Here is a 20,627-nt window from a genome sequence, read left to right on the forward strand (position 1 = left end):
TTCATTAAAACGAAGACAGTTGGCTTGGTGATAAATAGAAACTCTCCAACTGTTCGTCTAAGAATTGGAGACGAAATGGATATTGTAGACAACTTTCAGTATTTAGGTAGTGTTCTGTCATCAGACAATACCATACATCAAGAAATTAGCAACAGAATACAGAAAGCTTCCAAATTCTATCACGCTGTATGTCAAATACTTTGGGATGAAACATTTCCGTTAGTTTCCAAGATCAACTTGTACAAAATATATCTAGTACCTATACTGATGTATGGCCTAGAAGCAGCAACACTTACTGTACTAACAAAGAGTCATCTTCAGGCAACAGAAATGAAGTTCCTCCGTTCTTACATACGAGCTCAGAACATTTTAAGCAAGCCTCAGACCTATGGGAGTAACGGAGTCCCACTCCCATTTGACAGGCGAGGGACTCCTTGGAAACAACTTTTCTTGTTTGTTTTTTATTGCATTTTACTTGCAGCTATAAACAAACAGCTAGATAATACATGAACACTTCATGTGCTCAATTACACCTCATACATAACTGAATTCTTATTAGAGACTAGCTGTCATACACATTGTTGATGGGGTACTTTTTGCATAATTACAGCAGTAATGCCATCTGGCAGAATGAGGAGAAAAAAGCACACTCAACTAACAACAATAGTCAGTCAGTGCAGCAATATTATTGTTGATACATTTTAGGGACTAGGGGCGTAAGCCATTACATTTTGTTCTCTTTTGGCTCAGAGATATTAGAGCACTCAAAGGCTAGGCTTCCAATCCCTTTCTTTATGATTCTTTTTCCACCCTCATTCTTCAAGTGATCATCAGCTAGTTCATTATTATGGCTGAACAATATTTCCATTCGTTATTGATGTTGGTAATAAAAACATAAATTCCTGAATATCTCCATTGTTATAGCCTGTGCAGTAAAAGTATATCAGAAATAAGAGATAGAAAATATATTTTCTATAATTGTTGTTTACATGTTTTAGATAGAACTTACACTTCTAGATATATTTGAGAGTTTGTGAAAAATGGAATAATTATGAATATCTTTGTGACTGTTGTAATTATTATTTGTAAGGTAAAAGTGCATAAAACATAAAAGATTGGAAATGATATTATACGCAACTTTTATAATGTACAGTTTTTGATTTAGCTAATATTAAAATTTGACATTTCCTATTTGGATCCCTTTAATATTGCTCTGCCACTGTGTATTAATCAAATAATATATAGCACAGAGCAGTCTCCAGATATCCCTAAAAATACCGATGTTCAATACATTCTATCTTCCCATGATGTTCAAACAGATAAAAATTGAATTGAACCTATTTTTGACTTCTGTATACGGTACCTGATCCAAGATAAATATTAAGTATAAGGCCAACATTTGAAGTGTGTACACAAAATTATATAATTTTATTTATATATATTAAGAGACAGGCTCTTTTTGGCTTGACTGTTGTCATTGTCAGAAATTTTATTCTTTCTGTCTTATGGATATGGAGTAGAAAATTGTCCCTGATTTCCAGGTCAAATCCATATGCATACATCATCACTTTTGTGGTACTACATATGGAATTAATTTAAGATAGTTGTTCTTGACTTTTACCCTTTACATTTTATTTCATTGAATTATTTCCATCTAACTCGAGTACCTAATTTTTTTTCAAGGTCGCGCAAATTTCCTGCCATTATCAACTGCACAGCAATTGACTGGTTTCATGAATGGCCTCAGGATGCTTTGGAGTCAGTGTCTTCTCGGTTCCTAGAAGAGATTGAGGTGTTGCCAGAGGAAATCAGAAAGTCAGTATCTCTCTTCATGGCCTTTGTACACACATCAGTGAACGAGATGTCACAATCATACTTATTGAATGAGCGCCGTTATAATTACACAACACCCAAGTCCTTCCTGGAGCAGATAAGTCTTTATTCAAAGTTACTTTACGACAACACCCGTGACCTGGAGAACCGCATTATACGCTTAGAGAATGGGCTTGAGAGGCTGGCAAGTACAGAACAGCAGGTGGATGGGCTCAAGGAGATACTGGCTGTCCAGGAGGTAGAACTCAAGGAGAAGAATGATGCTGCAGACAAACTGATACAGGTTAGTATTCACTTTCTTCTTTGCCTTACCCTCGAAAATGTAAGCTTTGAGTTGCAAGTTTTTAGTTGTTTGTAATAGGTTTCATGGTCAACGTAAATAATAATTTACTCACGCTATTTTTCTCTAGTACCTTACTTATAACCAGTGGTGAAGCATGCTATGAGACACTGAGACAGTGTCTATCCTAGAAATTGGGTGAATAATATGGTTTGCAAATTTGAAATTCCACTTAAATTCTATAGCATTGATTTATTTGCATATATTTATACATCTCTTCAGCTCAAAGAAGCAGCCACCAACGCTTTGAACCCAATGACTGCAGTAACTGTGCATCTAACTGGCCTTGGCGACCACATTATGCTGGTAGCTGGTCAGTTGTTGGGGAGACATTTTCATTAACCACTCAACGACAGTGCAGCAGCACAGACTTAAATTTAAACACACATGGCCTTATTGACAGTTTATTAATTCAGGGGTTTTCCAAATCAACATATGAAGAGAAATGTGGACTGAGAATAAAAGAGATATACTCCTAAGCTAATTAAGTCAGCAAGATTAAGAAAATTCACATCTCAATGGTATGCAAAATATATAACTGGTTGACAGGGAGCATCAAAAGAAACAAAATTTACTGGTATGTTTGTGTTCTTTTTGGCATCTGTCTTTCCTCAGAACTTGCTGATGAATTTGATGTAAATGTACCCTTTCTTTGAGGGAGACCAGCTAAAGAATAGGCTATTCATTCTTTATTCTGATTTTAAAAATGTAAGCCACCATATGAACTTGTAAAATTCATTTTCTGCAATGATCTTTAAGCAATATAATGACAACTTAGGAGTTCATATACCTTGTTTTAAGCTCACTTGCAACAACTACATCTAGTAAACTCAACATGAGTCCTTTAAAATGAGTGAAGACATTTCTGAGAAATTTCATGACTAATGAAATAATGTCCTGTTTACCATCTTTGGCCATTGAGAACTGATTTCCAAGTTGGCAAGTGACCCAAGCTCTAAGGAGTGCAGAATATAAGAATCAATGTGTTGAATTAAAATATTTGGGTGAATTGAAGCTATTTAGAATACACAAGAGCATTTTTTAAGTTTGCATGAAATAGTTGGCTTGTTTGTCAAAAGGTATTATTAGTAGCAAAAGAAAATATATAATGTCCGTCCTTACTCAAAATGCACACTTCACCACTGCTTATAACTGAGTGCAAGCATAATGTTGTGGAGATAGCATGCCTGCTTCTTACTTGAAGGCCCTTGGCATGATTTTCAACCAATCCAATGATTTTAATTCCGGGCTGAGGCAGTGCTGGATTTATAAATAGGTCCAGGCTGCCATATTTTCGGGGATGCAATGTTTGTCAAAATCTAATAATTTATTATTGCTGTTCTATAAAGGAATAATATTGTAAAGATAATTTATTTCCACTTTTATTGAAAATAAACATTTCTTACATTTTATAAATTAATAAACAAAAATGATTATACAAACCTGTTATTAAAACGTTTTCATATATTTTAAAACTAGCAAGATACCCGTGCTTCGCTACGGTATTATACTGAAATTTATAATTGAATGCTTATTGTTTTAGATATATAATCCGCCGAAATTCGCGATCTGACTTGTTTTCTGCGAGAATCCACCAAAATTCCCGATCTGACTCGTTTTATATTAGATTACGGCACGTTTCCTCCCATTTTTCAATCTTCCTTTCCAGGAATCGATTTCGTACTTCCCGGGCTAGGCTCAGGTATTCCTCCCGGTCAGTTGGGTCCGTAAATCTTTGCCATCTTTTCCTATAATCATTTTAATATGTATAAAATCCTTCAGAAGATCCGGCGTGGTGTCATATTGGGTGCTTTGGCGGCACTGAACCCGCGGCCGGACTGCATTCTTAGTCATTACCCGTCCAGGAGCCGTTTCCAGCACAGTCCGCACATTTGACGACGGTCTGGAACATTATTATTATTATTCTTATTATTATTATTATTATTATTATTATTATTATTATTATTATTATTATTATTATTATTATTATGTGTTGCTGGAATGGCTGATGACAGGGAAAACCGGAGTATCCGGAGAAAAACCTGTCCCGCCTCCGTTTTATCCAGCACGAATGTCACATGGAGTGACCGGGATTTGAACCACGGAACCCAGCTGTGAGAGGCCGGCGCGCTGCCGCCTGAGCAACAGAGGATACTTATAAGAAAATTAAGAACAGTAAAATCAATAGGTCTTACCTCCTTCTACACCCCACCGCCGTTAAGTTTATTTACCACCACCACCCCCCCCCCCCCTCCCAAATTAAAAGAAGGCTTGTTTCTTTATGTTTAAAGGTGATTCCAAACACCAATGTTCACGTCTATTGCCTTCAGTTTTGAGATATAAGTATCCCCATAAAAATAATTTACTTTTTTCACTTCATTTCACACTACTCCCCCCCCCCCCCAAGTGAATTTTCCCGCAAAAAATACTTGTTTCTTTAATAGTAAAAGATCTTCTAAATACCAATTATAATGACTCTAACTTCTTCAGTTTTTGATTTATGTGTCCTCATGAAAGGAATTCAACTCCTTTACACTCCCACCCTCCAAAACGCGTTTTTCTTTGTTTTTAAAGGAAATCAAAATACGAATTTTCACGTCTGTAACAACTTTAGTTTTTATTAGATGTATGCATTCTCATACAATTAAGTCAATTAAATTTTCAATTCTTTCACCCCCCCCCCCCCCTTTCATTGGATTTTCCGAGAATGCGTCTTTCTTTACTTTTAAAGCAGATTGCAAATATCAAATTTCACGTCTGTAATATCTTCTTTTTTGAGATATCAGTAGCCTAATTAAAAGAATTCAACACCATTTTCAGTCACTTTTACCCACCCCCCACTACCCAAGTGGTATTTCCTTACATTTACAGGAGATTCCAAACACCCACTTTTTACGTGTGTAACATTTTACGTTTCCAAGATATTCTGTAGATATAGTCTTTCACTACCGCACCATTAGTTTAGTATCTCATGCCTGCAAAATTTTAACACGTATTATTTACAGAAGAATGGAAAAACAAGTAGAAGCTGAGTTGGGAGAAGATCAATTTGGCTTCAGAAGAAATGTAGGCACACGTGAAGCAATACTGACTTTACGTCTGATCTTAGAGGATCGAATCAAGAAGGACAAGCCCACGTACATGGCATTCGTAGATCTAGAAAAGGCATTCGATAATGTTGTTTGGACCAAGCTATTTATGATTCTGAAGATGATAGGGATCAGATACCGAGAACGAAAAATTATCTACAATCTGTATAAAAATCAGTCTGCAGTGATAAGAATCGAGGGTGCTGAAAAAGAAGCAGCAATCCAGAAAGGAGTGAGGCAAGGCTGCAGTTTGTCCCCTCTCCTTTTCAATGTTTACATAGAACAGGCAGTAAAGGAAATCAAAGAGAAATTTGGAAATGGAATCACAGTCCAAGGAGAGGAAATCAAAACCTTGAGATTTGCCGATGATATTGTTATTTTATCTGAGACTGCAGAAGATCTCAAGAAGTTGCTGAATGGTATGGATGAAGTCTTGGGTAAGGAGTACAAGATGAAAATAAATAAGTCCAAAACAAAAATTATGGAGTGAAGTTGAACGAAGGCAGGTGATGTAGGAAATATTAGATTAGGAAATGAAGCCTTAAAGGAAGTAGATGAATATTGTTACTTGGGTAGTAAAATAACTAACGATGGCAGAAGTAAGGAGGACATAAAATGCAGACTAGCACAAGCAAGGAAGAGCTTTCTTAAGAAGAGAAATTTGCTCACTTCAAACATTGATATCGGAATTAGAAAGATGTTTTTGAAGACTTTCGTGTGGAGTGTGTCATTGTATGGAAGTGAAACATGGACGATAACTAGCTCAGAAAGAAAGAGAATAGAAGCTTTTGAAATGTGGTGTTACAGAAGAATGCTGAAGGTGAGATGGATAGATCGAATCAGGAATGAAGAGATACTGAATCGAATTGGTGAGAGGAGATCGATTTGGCTAAATTTGACGAAAAGAAGAGATAGAATGATAGGACACATCTTAAGACACCCAGGACTTGTTCAGTTGGTTTTTGAAGGAAGTGTAGGTGGTAAGAACGGTAGGGGTAGACCAAGGTATGAATATGACAAGCAGATTAGAGCAGATGTAGGATGCAATAGTTACGTAGAAATGAAAAGGTTAGCGCAGGATAGAGTGGCATGGAGAGCTGCATCAAACCAGTCTATGGACTGGTGACTCAAACAACAACATAGTCTTTCAAAAAATTCACCCCAATTTGTCACTCCTGTTTAACAGCCATTAACTGGATTTTCCAAAAACTAAAAAATATGTGTTTCTTTATTTTTAAAGGAGGTCCCATATACAAATTTTCAGTTCTGTAATATCTTCAGGTTCTGAAATATAAGTATCCTCATTAAAGGCATTCAACCCATTTTTCACCCTTTTATACCCCTCCTATTAGGATTTACAGGAAACAAAAAAATATGTGTTCCTTTATTTTTAGAGGAGATTCTAACTACCAATTTTTACATCTGTAAATTTTAAAGTTTTAAGATGTAGACACACTCATTTTAAAAAATTCACCCCCCTTTTCACCCCCCAATATTTGGATTTTACAAAAACGAAAAAATACGTGTTTCTTTACTTTTAAAGTAGATACAAAATACCAATTTTCAGGTCTGTAATATCTTCAGGTTCTGAAATATAAGTAGCCTTATTAAAGCCATTCAACCCATTATTCACCCTTTTACACCCTTCCTGTTGGGATTTTCCGAAAACAAAAGAATACGTGTTTCTTTATTTTTAAAGGAGATTCTAAATACCAATTTTTACATTCATACACTTTAAAAGTTTTGAGATATAGATACACTCATTTTAAAAAATCACCCCCTTTTCACCCCCCATTAATTGGATTTTCCAAAAATGAAAAAAACACGTGTTTCTTTATTTTTAAAAGAGATCCCAAACACCAATTTTCAGGTCTGTAATATCTTCAGGTTCTGAGATGTAAGTAGCCTCATTAAAGGCATTCAACCCCTTTTTCACCACTTTTCACGATTCCTATTGTGATTTTCCGAAAACCAAAAAATACGTGTTTCTTTATTTTTAATGAAGATTCTGAATACCAGTTTTTACATCTGCAAACTTTAAAAGTTTGGAGATATAGATTCACTCATTTTTAAAATTCACCCCCTTTTCACCCTCCCATTAATTGGATTTTCCAAAAACAAAAAAATGCGTGTTTCTTTATTTTTAAAAGTGATCAAAAGTACCAATTTTCAGGTCTGTAATATCTTCAGTTTCTGAGATATAAGTACCGGTATCCTGATTAAAGGCATTCAACCCATTTTTCCCCATTTTCACCCTTTTTCACCCCTCCTATTGGGATTTTCTGAAAACAAAAAAATACGTGTTTCCTTATTTTTAAAGAAGATTCTAAATACCAATTTTTACATCTGTAAACGTTTAAAGTTTTGAGATATAGATACACTCATTTTAAAATTTCACCCCCCTTTTCACCCCCTTAGCGAAGGAATATCCAAAAATCCTCTCTTAGCGAGCACCTACATCTTAATATGAATCTATGCCCAAAATTTCATTTCTTTATGTCCAGTAGTTTTGGCTCGGCGATGATGAATCAGTCAGTCAGTCAGTCAGTCAGTCAGTCAGTCAGTCAGTCAGTCAGTCAGTCAGTCAGGACAAGTTATTTTATATATATAGACTATAATTTTGAACAGTGTTGAATGGTTTTTCCTTTGTACCAGTTTCATCATTTTTCCAAATGTATACTGTTTCAATATTACCCTAATCACTTATGATAATAATGTTATTTGTTTTTACGACCCACTAACTACTTTTATGGTTTTTGGAGATGCCGAGGGGCCCACAGGAGTTCTTTAAATGCCAGTAAATCTACGAACACAAGGCTGATGTATTTGAGGGTTTGGAATTTGTGAACAGTTTATCAAAAAAGTATAACACCAAGGGCTTGCCACTATGTAAACTAATAATTTATTATTACAATAATATGTTTAATAATACAAAATCATGATGATTGCTGGGCTGAGTGGCTCAGATGGTTGAGATGCTGGCCTTCTGACCCACCTAAGCAGATTCAAAATGATTGCACTCATAAGCGTGATGGAAGGATATGTGGCTATTGCCTAACCACCCTCAAACCCAAATAGTTAGGTCATTCACCAGGCAGGCACGAGAGGAAACGTGAATACATGCTTGTTGAAAGAACAGTGAATGGGAGTAAAGCCCTTGCAGGAGTACTTCACAAACCTCCAAATATAGACCAATTAGATTTTGAAGGTGTCTTAAGTAGACTACTGCCAGACTACTTGCACACGATAGTTATGGAAGACTTTAATATGGACTTCATTGATGCAACTTATTCCAAAACCATGTGACTCAAAAATTGTTTCAAGACCATAAAATGGACATTTTGCCTCTCTCTCCAACTTGCCACATATCTCATTTGCGTATATTATTAGATTTTGTAGTTACCAGCAACTCAGACAGAGTTCTCAATGTTGGTCAAACTACTGTACCTGGTATCTCTGCACATGATACATATACATCACATACAACCTCTGTCCACTGAAACCTTTGGAAAAATGTATTACTTATAGACCACTGAAGAATATAAATAAAGGGAGACTCGATTATAAGAATTGAAGGAAGGTCCACCTATTCAGTACAAATTAATATTTAATGTGCGTTATATTTACATTAAATATATCACGGGACCGGTTTTGACCCTTTAAGAGTCATCTTCAGCCATTACAACTAAAATTGACAATTTATATAGTAGGGAAATAACACCTATATGCTTAAAATGAACCCTTGAAAACTATGGGATGTGTTATAAATATACAAATTTATAAAATGTCACCATCTTACTCGCATCAATCAAGTGAACATCCACTTAAGGCCAAGCCAGAGGTCGCACTTGACACAAGCTTTATAAGATAACTACTGTTTCCAACTACAATAGACTTTCATCACCTAAGAATGTGAAGATCATACTTTATCTCTGGATATCAACATAATAGTTCATAGATTCCATTTTTAATTTTTTTTTGGTGTATGTATCTGTGTTTCTATCATAGGACTGAGGAATTTGAGAAAAGTAAGATTATTGCTATTTTGAAACCTGGAAAACCAAAAGATCAACCCCAAAATTATAGACCAATAGCTTTACTGAGCTGCTGTTACAATCTCCTAGAAGTCTGCTTTACAACAGAATCTGTCATATCATCACTCAACACATTCCTGTTGAACAACTGGGCTACAGACCAAAATGCAGCAGCTGTGAGCAAATTCTTGCCCTTACTTCATATTATAGAGGTTGGTTTCCAATTGAATCTGAAGACTTCTGTTGTATTTTTAGACCTCTCAGCTGCTTACGATACAGTTTGGAAGAAGGGTTAATATACAAACTACACCGAGTGATTTCTTGCAAAAGCACTGTCAAGCTCATCATGAACATGCTCAGTGACAGACCCTTCCAAGTGATCATGGGAACTCAAATAAGCGAACAAAGGAAACTGAACAATGGCCTTCCACAAGGATCAGTACTGGCTCCTCTCCTCTTCAAACTATACATATAAGATCTACTGGAAACTCATTCAAAGAAGTTCTGCTATGCAGATGTTATAGCTCTTGCTACAAGGAATAGCAGCATCAGTGAAACCAAAAAAATGCTTGGAGATGATCTGACCCTCCATGAAAGCTATTTCTTTAAAGTGGAGATTTAAGCCAAGCTCAACTAAATCAATCCTCAGGAACAGCAAATTTCCCAAGTATTTGGGAATAACCCTGGATCACACCCTTTCTTTCAGAAAACACATTGAGAACACAGCAGCTAAAATAAAAAGTCGCAACAACATCCTTGACAAATTTTGTGGTACATCATGGGATGTGTCTGCAGAAACCCTAGGGATCTCTACAATGAGCCTTGTCTTCTCTGTGGCTGAATACTGCACTCCAGTATGGCTAAACAGCCTTTACGTGGAGCTAATTGACACCCAACTCAACAATTCCATGCGGAAGATCAGCGGAGTAATCAGACCCACTCCCAATTATTGGCTTCAGCCACATCATGCCACCTCACCTGTGGAGAAAAGTCACTCTTGTCTGATCATGGCTAATCTGGACCTTCCTATTCAGAGGAGCAGGCTGCAGTCCAGACATCTACCAATTATTTATCCCCAGGAACTAACTAATTAATTTACTACATTCAGTGAATGGAAAGGGGAGTGGACTAACAACACCAACCATCTGCTTTGGCCTCTGCTCAGCAAAAACAACACTTTTCCAGGATTTTATCTCCCAAGGAGGACATTGTTTGCTCTAAATAGGATAGGCACAAATACTGGAATCTGCAAAGAGTCCTTGTTCAGATGGGGTTCCCCTCCCAGCCTGACTGTGGTGCTCCTTCCTAGTCTATAAAACACATCACATTCAAGTGCAGACTGCGGGCCTATGAAAGTGATCCAGTGGACATTGTTCAGGCCATACCTTCTGCGATACAGTGGCTGGATAGTCTGGACTTGAAAATATACACGTTATTGTTTCTTGTCATTTGTATTTATGTATATATTGTATATAGTACTTTTTGCCATCTTAATCAATACTGTAGTTCTACATGTTAAAGTCATACAATAAATAATATCTTAGGACTGATCAATCTTTGATTATTTGTCAATTGCTAAAATAGTTATGTCACACTTGACATGAGCTTAACAAGAAGACTTTAGAATCATCAAATTCTAGTAGTTAAGACTGAGTAAACCACTTTTTAAATCTGTAAATTTACAATACAGTCTGTAATTTTAGTGTTCATTTTAAGCATATAGGTGTTATATCCCTACTATATAAATTGCCAGTTTTAGTTGTAATGGCTGAGAATGACACTTAAAGGGTTAACACTGGTCTTATGATGTATTTAATATAAATATAACTCACATCAAATATTAATTTGGCATTCCTTCAATTCTTATAATTGTGAACATTTGTCATTACAGATCATAATGAAATTCATATCTTACAATAAAGGGAGACTCTTTGAAGATTCAGACAAAATACCCTGGTATAATGAACTACAACAATCTACATGACAAAGTCACTTTCTTTAATAACAAAGTAATGAAACTATTTGACAAGCATCCCCCAAAATAGAGAGTGAGAATATCCAAAGGATCCTTGCCATGGTTGAACAACAAAATTAGACAACTAAGGAAACAAACAAACTGTGTCTACAGACAAAAAATTTGGACCCCACTGCACAAAATTTTGAAGAATATAGGAAGGTAGGAAATAAGGCTGCACAACAAATGCTAAATGCCAAACTGCGATATGCTTACAGTTTAATATTATGCCTAATAATATAACAGTGATGACATTGTGGAAATTTATTAGCACTTTCCACACTGCTCATTTTAGTTGTGCTTGGTATGAGAATACTGGAGGTTTTTGGTTATAATCCAATTTTTACTGAAAGATTTTGAAAATCACTACTGTGCGCTTCTATTTATGTAAATGAATCATCTTTCCTTTTTATAATGAGTTCTATCTCTAACAACCTGTATAAAAGCAGGATATCAGCTGAAAATGAAGATGTCTATGGCCTTCCTGGGTCTAAGTTCAGCCTATGACACAGTTTGGAGGCATGGATTGCTTTATAAATTGATTCAAGTCGCTCAATGTCGAAAAACCATCACCCTCATTGACAACATGCTAGATGGAAGAACTTTCTCTGTCACCATGGGAAAAGATACTAGTGTTACCAAAACACTTCACAGTGGTCTTCCACAAGGTTCAATGCTCACACCTCTCTTTTTCAATCTGTATATAGCAGACATGCCATCAACAAAATCCAGAAAATATGGTTACGCTGATGATTGGGCTATAGCAACACAGCATGCAACTTTCAAGACAACTGAAGACGTCCTAACTTCTGACTTAGACATTCTGAGTAACTATTTCAAACAGTGAAGATTAAAGCCAAATCTTATGAAGACAGAAGTGTCATGCTTCCACTTGTGTAATAGATCAGCCAATCGAAAGCTGAATGTCAACTTTGAAGGAACTATACTCAGGCATAACATGCATCCAAAATACCTTGGATTCAGGCTCCATGGCTAAGTGGTTAGCACGTTGGCCTTTGGTCACAGGGGTTCCGGGTTCGATTCCCGGCAGGGTTGGGAATTTTAACCATCATTGGTTAATTTCGCTGGCACGGGGGCTGGGTGTAAGTGTTGTCTTCATCATCATTTCATCCTCATCACGACGCGCAAGTCACCTACTGGTGTCAAATCAAAAGACCTGCACCTGGCGAGCCGAACTTGTCTTCAGACACTCCCGGCACTAAAAGGCATACGCCATTTCATTTCACCTTGGATTCACACTAGATAGAACACTGTCTTATAGAGAACATCTGATCAAAACAGCTGCCAAACGGAGAAGCAGAAATAACATCTTGCATAAGCTTGAGATGAGGGTCATCAGCAGACACATTACGAGTGTCAGCACTTGCCCTGGTTTACTCTGCAGCTGAATACTGTGCCCCAGTATGGATCAACAGTGCTCAGTCAAAAAGATTCAATGCTGTATTAAATGAAACAATGTGCATCATTATTGGAACAATACTATCTACCCCCACTTATTGCCTGTTTTGAGTCATATACCACCTCCACAAGATAGAAGAAAGAATGTCCTTGTTTGGGGATATCAGAAGATCGTTGACCTATGACTGCCTGTTCTTACTGACATTCTGAACATCGAACGAAACAGGCTTAGATCCAAACACCCAGCCATTCTCACAGCAAAAGCTTTACACAATGATGGCTTCAACATGAGCAACTCATGGAAACAACAGTGGCTAGAAAGTTGCCCCCCCACAATGCAGAACTTTACCATGCTTGACAAGAAAACCTCCAGGATTCGATCAGCCATGCTTAGTTTGGTCCACTCTGAATCGCATCCGTACAAGTCATGGTAGATGTGCTGATACCCTCTTCAAATGGGGGGGAAAATACAATACCCAAGATGGTACTGTGGGGCTGAAATCCAATCTGTTCAGTACATAGTGATGGAATGCATCAAGAGCCTACAGTGGAAATTTCCATGACTTCCTGAACGCCACGCCAGAAGCTCTATGTTACATAAGCAATAATAATAACAACATAAACATTTCCACCTTTTCAATACTAAAATATATTCACAAAATTATAAATTACACGGTACTAGTTTCGACCCATCTAGGGGTCATCATCAGCCGTATTGGAGCAAAGATCACTTTTGGCGAAATCCTAAGAAAATGTTATTTTAAAGAATAGCAAGTGAAATGAGATGTTATTATGGTAATAGTTAATAATACAAGGAATATACATACTAAAAGGTTTTTAACAAAGAATAAAGTATAAATGGGTTGTTGTAAAAATTATAATCATGGAAATCAGTAAGTTCTTGTATTGAAATGACATATATAAAACTATATATGGCTTAGGAAGAAGGCTTAAGGTGGGGCTGAAGGGTGCGGGAGAAAGTGTAATTGTCTTGGAAAAGTACCTTTGATTAAATTTAGGATTGAGTTTAGGTTGGCTGCATTATTGTTTCTGAGGAAAGTGATAAATAGATCGAAGAGTATGTTGGGTTTCTCAGAGATTTCATTGAGATTGTGACTGGCATTAAAGTATTGGTCTAGGTGTATGTAGTAATTTTCCATTATGTTGAGTAAAGGGCCCTTTTTTGCTAATACGAGGATGTCCATGTCTTGTTCAATATTGGTGAAATTATGGTTATAATCTTGCATGTGTTGGCCGATGGCTGAAAACCTGTTGTATTTTATTGCGTTAGTGTGCTCGTGGCATCTGATAATGAAGTTTCTCCCGGTTTGCCCGATGTAGGTTTTTTTTACAGGTGGTACATTTGATCCTATAAACTCCTGATTTTAAAAAACTGCTGGTCTTGTTGATGTGTGAAGTATTGTATGAAACGTTCATGTTCTTATTGTTGGTTTTGAAGGCTATTTTAACGCCTTGTTTCTTAAAGATGTTGGTTAACTTGTAGATATCATTGTTGAACGTGAAGGTGGAAAATGTTAGAGGTTTGGTTATTTCTTTTTTGAAGGTAGTTTTTGGGCGATGATTGTGTTTATTGATTATCCTTTCCAAGACAATTACACTTTCTCCCGCACCCTTCAGCCCCACCTTAAGCCTTCTTCCTAAGCCATATATAATTTTATATATGTCATTTCAATACAATAACTTACTGATTTCCATGATTATAATTTTTACAACACCCCATTTATACTTTATTCTTTGTTAAAAACCTCTTAGTATGTATATTCCTTGTATTATTAACTATTACCATAATAACATCTCATTTCTCTTGTTATTCTTTAAAATAACATTTTCTTAGGATTTCGCCAAAAGTGATATTTGCTCCAATATGGCTGATGATGACCCCTAGATGGGTCGAAACTAGTACCGTGTAATTTATAATTTTGTGAATATATTTTAGTATTGAAAAGGTGGAAACGTTTACGTTGTTATTATTATTACTTATATATTATTCTCAGTTCAATACGGACCAAAAACATGAAATTCATAACCATTAATGTTACATAAGCCACATGGACCTTTCGTTGTAGTACTCAGATCTTTATTTTGTATTATATTCTTATATTTACTGATGTGTATATGCCATACGATAAATAAATAAATAATGAGATATTTTATTTTTAAATATAATATTAGGAGCCTTCTCAAAATAGTTTTGAAAATAAAAAAATGTTTATTATTGCTTGCATAGGAAAATTGATAACACAAATGAGAAATAGAAAAGGATAAAATATATTACTTAGTTACAATTATCATAGGCACCGATAGCATCAGAAAAATTCAAGTACAGTGCCATTACTAGCTTTTAGTTCAAGTAATCCTGTCTGGAGTGGAATTTTTGCAAGATTCTGGAACAGACCAACATCACACACCTCACACATCAGCATGCTCTCTCTTCATAACCTAAAACCAATGTTCTTTTTTCCTGCATCAGAACAATCAGACAGATTCCAGTTGGCCTTTTCTTCTCTGTGCTGAGTATCTTGGATGGTAATTACTTCATTGTAATGTTGGGAAGACAAGAAAATATAGAATAAGAAATGAAGAGATTAGAAAGAGGATAGGAGTTTCAAACCTACAGAACTGGATAGAAGCAAACAAGCTGGAATAGAATGGACACATGTGTGAATGGGAGAAGATCAACTTCCAAAGGAAGTATTCAGATGGAAACCAACAGGAAAGAAACCACAAGGAAAGCCTCAAAAGAGCTGGATGGATACTGTGGAGGAGAGGAGGAAACACAAACAAAAATCACTAACTTTTAAAAGTGAGCAATGGAATTAGTGTATTGTGGCATGTGCTACACGACACGACACCTCGTAATCTGCAGGCCTTCGGGCTGAGCAGCGGTCGCTTGGTAGGCCAAGGCCCTTCAAGGGCTATAGTGCCATGGGGTTTGGTTTGGTTTTATTTTCAAAACTAGTGGATGTTTCAAACCAATTAAAATTACTATTATTATTATTGTTCCGAGGTATCTGTGGAACAGCAGAGGTGAAAGAAGGTGCTGGGGGGAATAGGTCTCAACTTACAAAATTAAAGTTAATTTAAAACTTTAACAAAGGTTATATTGTCTTTTCAAGATAAATAAATAACAGAATATAACAGGTACCAAGTAGCAGATCAACAAATTAAGAAAGTACAATTACAGTTGTTACTGGATTTGGGCTTCGAGCCCCAGACTCACAATCCTTGAGCTATAAGCCCAACTTTACCTATATACAAGGTACAACAAGGGGCAGAAAACCCCAATCATGCCGAGGAGCACTTGCTCTCAATTACCCAGTAAAGCCTCCTCGAGGCACACAGAAAACCACTTTTAAGAAAGAGCAAACCCGCTCTCAAAGATCAAGCCTATTCAAAGGCCACACCAAACTCCACCTTCAATCTGCCCTCCAGGCACACAAGAACAGGGGTAATAATACCCAATCTACTGAGGCCTATTAAGTAAAGAAACAGGTCAATTACATGGCCCAAAATTCTGATTTGAATGGAGGCGTAACTTGGACTCCTAATACATTTTTAAAACCTATTCGGCCCTAGGCCGCTTATGCAAGGGCTAATCCCATACTAAAGAGGTGACTTGTATAAGAAGACTTAATTACATTAAGAAAGGAAGAAACGGTTGTGAAAACAAAGTCACCTCAAAACAATAGGAGTGGGAGCTCGAGAGGGTTTAGCACTCTTTATCCCAATTTACAGTTAAAAAGCCAAAATTTACCAAGAGTCTATTACATTTTAAGGATAGGTTACATGAAAAAGGTTTCGAACCTGCCCCGAGGGTTAAACTGCTGAGCTAGCAAAAAAATAAAGTTATTAAACGGCCACTACCTTGAGGATGAACTGCTGCCCGAAGAAAGAGGCGCTTCCCGCCCCCTGCTACATAATCACACTAGGAGAGATGTTACTGAAGTGGCCAGGAGGCCAGAAAATCAGCAGTTTATATACCCTCATGGAAAATTCGAGACGTTTCATGAATGATTACAACCCGCCCACAAAATTTTATTGGGTAATAGCTAAAACTAATACACCAGACGAAGAAGAAACACCTTATTGGTGGAAAATTAATTACAGAAATTCCTCATTGGTCAAATTCAAAACTGGCGGAAAGAGAAGGGTTATACTGCCAACCCAAACAATGACTGAAAGAAATTTAACAAAGAACAAACTTATGAATAGCAAATTTCTTCAAAAAAGTTCCTTCACTTCGCACCAGGGTGCACAATTGTAGTTCTTAAGTAGTGCCATCTAGAAGAGAATCTTCACACTTCTTACTACAGAGAAAACAAAAACAAATCGAAATCAACATAGTTCAGAACACTCCAAAATTTACAGTAAAGAAAATCCTTCCAAGGGGTGACACAGAAGAACACCAAATTTTGTTTTAAAACAAGGTCCAAGTTTTGATGTTGATATAGAAATTAACTGCAGAAGGATTCCCAAAAAAGGACATAAATATTTCCGTATCCGAAGTTTTCTTACATAGGTTTGATCCAGTTTCAAAATTCTATGTAGTAGCTTTTGATGAAATGTCTTTATGCTTGTAGTAGTTGAATTCAGAAAGAAAAACTGTTAATTCTTGAAAGGGAAAAAAAAAATTTCTAAGTCCACCAGATGTTGCAGTTGAATCCAAAAATGGAGTAATGGTGGATATGGAATGTCCATGTAGCTGGATAAGTCCATTAGTTGCCTATTATTTTGACGGCTAGACCAGCCGCAGCAGCTTGTGTCCAGAGGAGGCTGCTCGGACCCCTCAAGTACCCTGAGATACCGCTCTCCCGCACTATGAGAGGGGTAGTAGTGGTGAAGCATGCCGCACACGCGACGATTGTTTACAGACTGCGGGCAGTTTGCAGGTGGTGCGCCTCAACATCAGCCTTGGCCGGGAGGAGGGCTCCAGCTCGCCGTACACTGGTTGACCTCACTGGAGTAGATCGGGCCCGTGCTCCACTACAGTAGCGGTACGGTGCCGCACGGCTGCGGGGGCACTGAAACATTAAGATCTCGGCGGCAGAATTTTGTTGGACCATAACGATAGTAGGGTACAGTCTTTGTGGTGAGGCTGAGGGGCCAGCGGCGTGGAGGTTTTTATTTAATTTTAATTAGCCACTGGTATGTTTGAGCAGGAGACGGGAGCATGGTAATGGCCATGGCGAGGACAGGATAGCAGTTTAACTGGTCGGGGTAGGTTGTACAATGAATATTTAAATACAAAGAACATGATTCAAAGGACAGAAGGCCTCAAAATGAAACCAAAAATATAACCTTCAGATTTCTTTCAGAATTATACGGAGCAAGTTAGCACTGAAATTACACAGGTTTCACCTGCGACAGGTGAACCCTAAATATCCTCTCAGTGGCTGGATTGCTTAGTAATAAGGTAACGGGTGTGAGGAAATCGAGAATAATACACAGCCCATGAAATCTGAGGGCAAGCTTGCCCGCGGGAACAAAATTCTTGACCATAACGTGGTCGCCTACATTCAAATGGGTTGGTCTCCGTCCACGATCATATCTTTCCCTAACCTTTTTATGAGACACTTTAAGATTGGCCTTAGCCTTCTTCCAAAGATCTTTAATGTTATCAGGATCTATTGTCTCAGGTAGAATGTCACTCAGAGACCAAAGGTTACAGAGCGGCGTGTCTGGAACAAACTTGAACATCAAAGAATCTGGAGTAAATTTATGGGATTCACGAACCGCCGAATTCAAAGCAAAAGCTAACCAATGCAGGGATGTGTCCTACCTAGAATGATCTTCATGATGATAGGCAATAAGAGGCGACCTCAGGTTACGATTGACCCGTTCAGCCAGAGATGGTTGAGGATAGTAAGCAGATGTTGTTACATGAGAAATAGATAGATCAAAACAAAATTTACGGAAAAGATTTGAAGTGAGAGCTTTAGCATTGTCGGACACGATATATTGACAAGGACCAAAAGAAGCAAAGATCGAATTTAAACAGGAGATGGTGGACTGGGCGGTAGCCAGCTTAGTCGGAAATAACCATGAAAATCGGGTGAAGCCACCTACGCACACAAGGATAAACTTATTGGCATTCCCCTTTGACTGGGGAAAGGGTCCGACGTAGTCGATATAGAGTCGTTCCATGGGGCGCGACGCTTGATGAGAAGACAAAAGCCCTTGCTTAGTGGACATGGTGGGTTTGCTAAGCCAACAAGATTTACAAGATTTTACCAATTCACGGATTTCTCCATCCATACCCTTCCAGATGAACATTTCACAAATCTTTTCTCGAGTTTTGAAGATGCCTAAATGCCCCACCAATGGGGTCTCATGGTAGTACTTGAAGATCATTGATACAAGAACCGCTGGAACTACCACTTTCATCTTCTGATCATGCCTCGACGGGCAACATAAAACACCATTCCTCAGAACATAAGGGACAACATGTTCCCCAGAAGAAAGGGTTTCCATGATAGGGGCCAGCGTTGGATCTTCACGTTGATATTTCTCAAGATCCCTAAACAACATGGGAGCATCAGTTAAAATGGCATTAACCTCGGGTCGTATGGACTCGGGAGGTGAAGAACTATCGACCAGTTCGTGGGTCTCTACATCATTGGAAAACATACGGCTTAGTCCGTCTGCCACAACATTTTCAGTGCCTCTGATATGCCTAACGTCAAATTGGAAGGCAGAAATTCGGATGGCCCACCGGGCTATACGACCAGTATGACGCGGCCTAGCTAAGACCCAACTTAAGGCTTGGTTATCGATCTCCAAGTCGAATTTGACATGTTCCAGATAGAGCCGGAACTTTTCTAAAGCAAATAAGACTGCCAAACCTTCGAGCTCATAGATGGAATATTTGGCTTCTTGAGCCGATAGAGTGCTAGATGCATAGGCGATGGGTCGCCTCCATAGTTCGGTCTCTTGAAGAAGGAGCGCAGCCACTGCCGCCGACGACGCGTCGGTTTGGACGATGAATTTCTTAGAGAAATCGGGCATAGCGAGGACAGGGGCATTACAGAGAGCTAATTTAAGATCTTCAAAAGCGGCTTGTTGAGAAGGACCCCACTCAAATTTGATGCCTTTCCTACGAAGAAGGTTCAAGGGCGCCGCTCTGTTAACGAAGTTAGGAATAAATTTCCTGAAGAAATTCACCATGCCAATGAACCTAGCGATACCTTTGATGTCCTTGGGAGGTTTGAAATCACGGATGGCCTGTGTTCTGGAATGATCCACTGCGACACCATCGGGCGAGACAATATGCCCTAGGAATGACATGGAAGGCTTAGCAAAGGCGACCTTGGACAACTTCACAGTTAACCCAGCCTTACGAAGGCGATTGAGAACTTCTCTCAGATGATCTAGGTGTTCTTTGAAGGTCTCCGAAAATATGATGACATCATCAAGATAGTGGTACAAGTACTCAAATTTGATGTCGGAGAAGACCCTATCTAGCAGTCTCGTAAGCACAGCTGCTCCCGTGGGGAACCCAATAGGCACACGGTTGTATTCATACAAATTCTAATCCATGGCAAATGCTGTCAGGTGCTTGGATTCCTCTGCTAACGGTATCTGATTATAAGCCTGGTTAAGATCTAAGATGGTAAAGACCTTAGCCTTACGAAACCATGAAAAACAAGAGTGAAGGTCTGGAAGGGGCACAGATTGTAACACCACCTTCCGATTGAGAGCCCTATAATCAATCACAGGCCTGAAGCCACCTTGGGGTTTCGGGACTAGAAAAATAGGCGAAGAATACGCCGACTTAGAGGGCCGAATTATACCATCCTTAAGCATCTGATCGATGATTTCCTTCAAGGCTTTCATTTTAGGAGGAGACAGCCTATAAGGTGGAAAACAGACCAGAATCG

General features: G+C 38.0%; 1 protein-coding gene across 1 annotated transcript in view; it reads left to right on the forward strand.

Moving 5' to 3' along the window:
- LOC136875368 (dynein beta chain, ciliary) overlaps positions 1 to 20,627 on the forward strand; it is a 782,313-nt gene that overhangs the window by 686,560 nt on the left and 75,126 nt on the right. Inside the window, exon 47 of the mRNA XM_067148948.2 lies at positions 1,684 to 2,116. Coding sequence (XP_067005049.2) covers positions 1,684 to 2,116 — 433 coding nt within the window. The remainder of the gene's footprint in view (positions 1 to 1,683; positions 2,117 to 20,627) is intronic.

This window comes from Anabrus simplex, chromosome 1 (assembly GCF_040414725.1).
Source record: "Anabrus simplex isolate iqAnaSimp1 chromosome 1, ASM4041472v1, whole genome shotgun sequence".
Taxonomy (NCBI): Eukaryota; Metazoa; Arthropoda; class Insecta; order Orthoptera; family Tettigoniidae; genus Anabrus; species Anabrus simplex.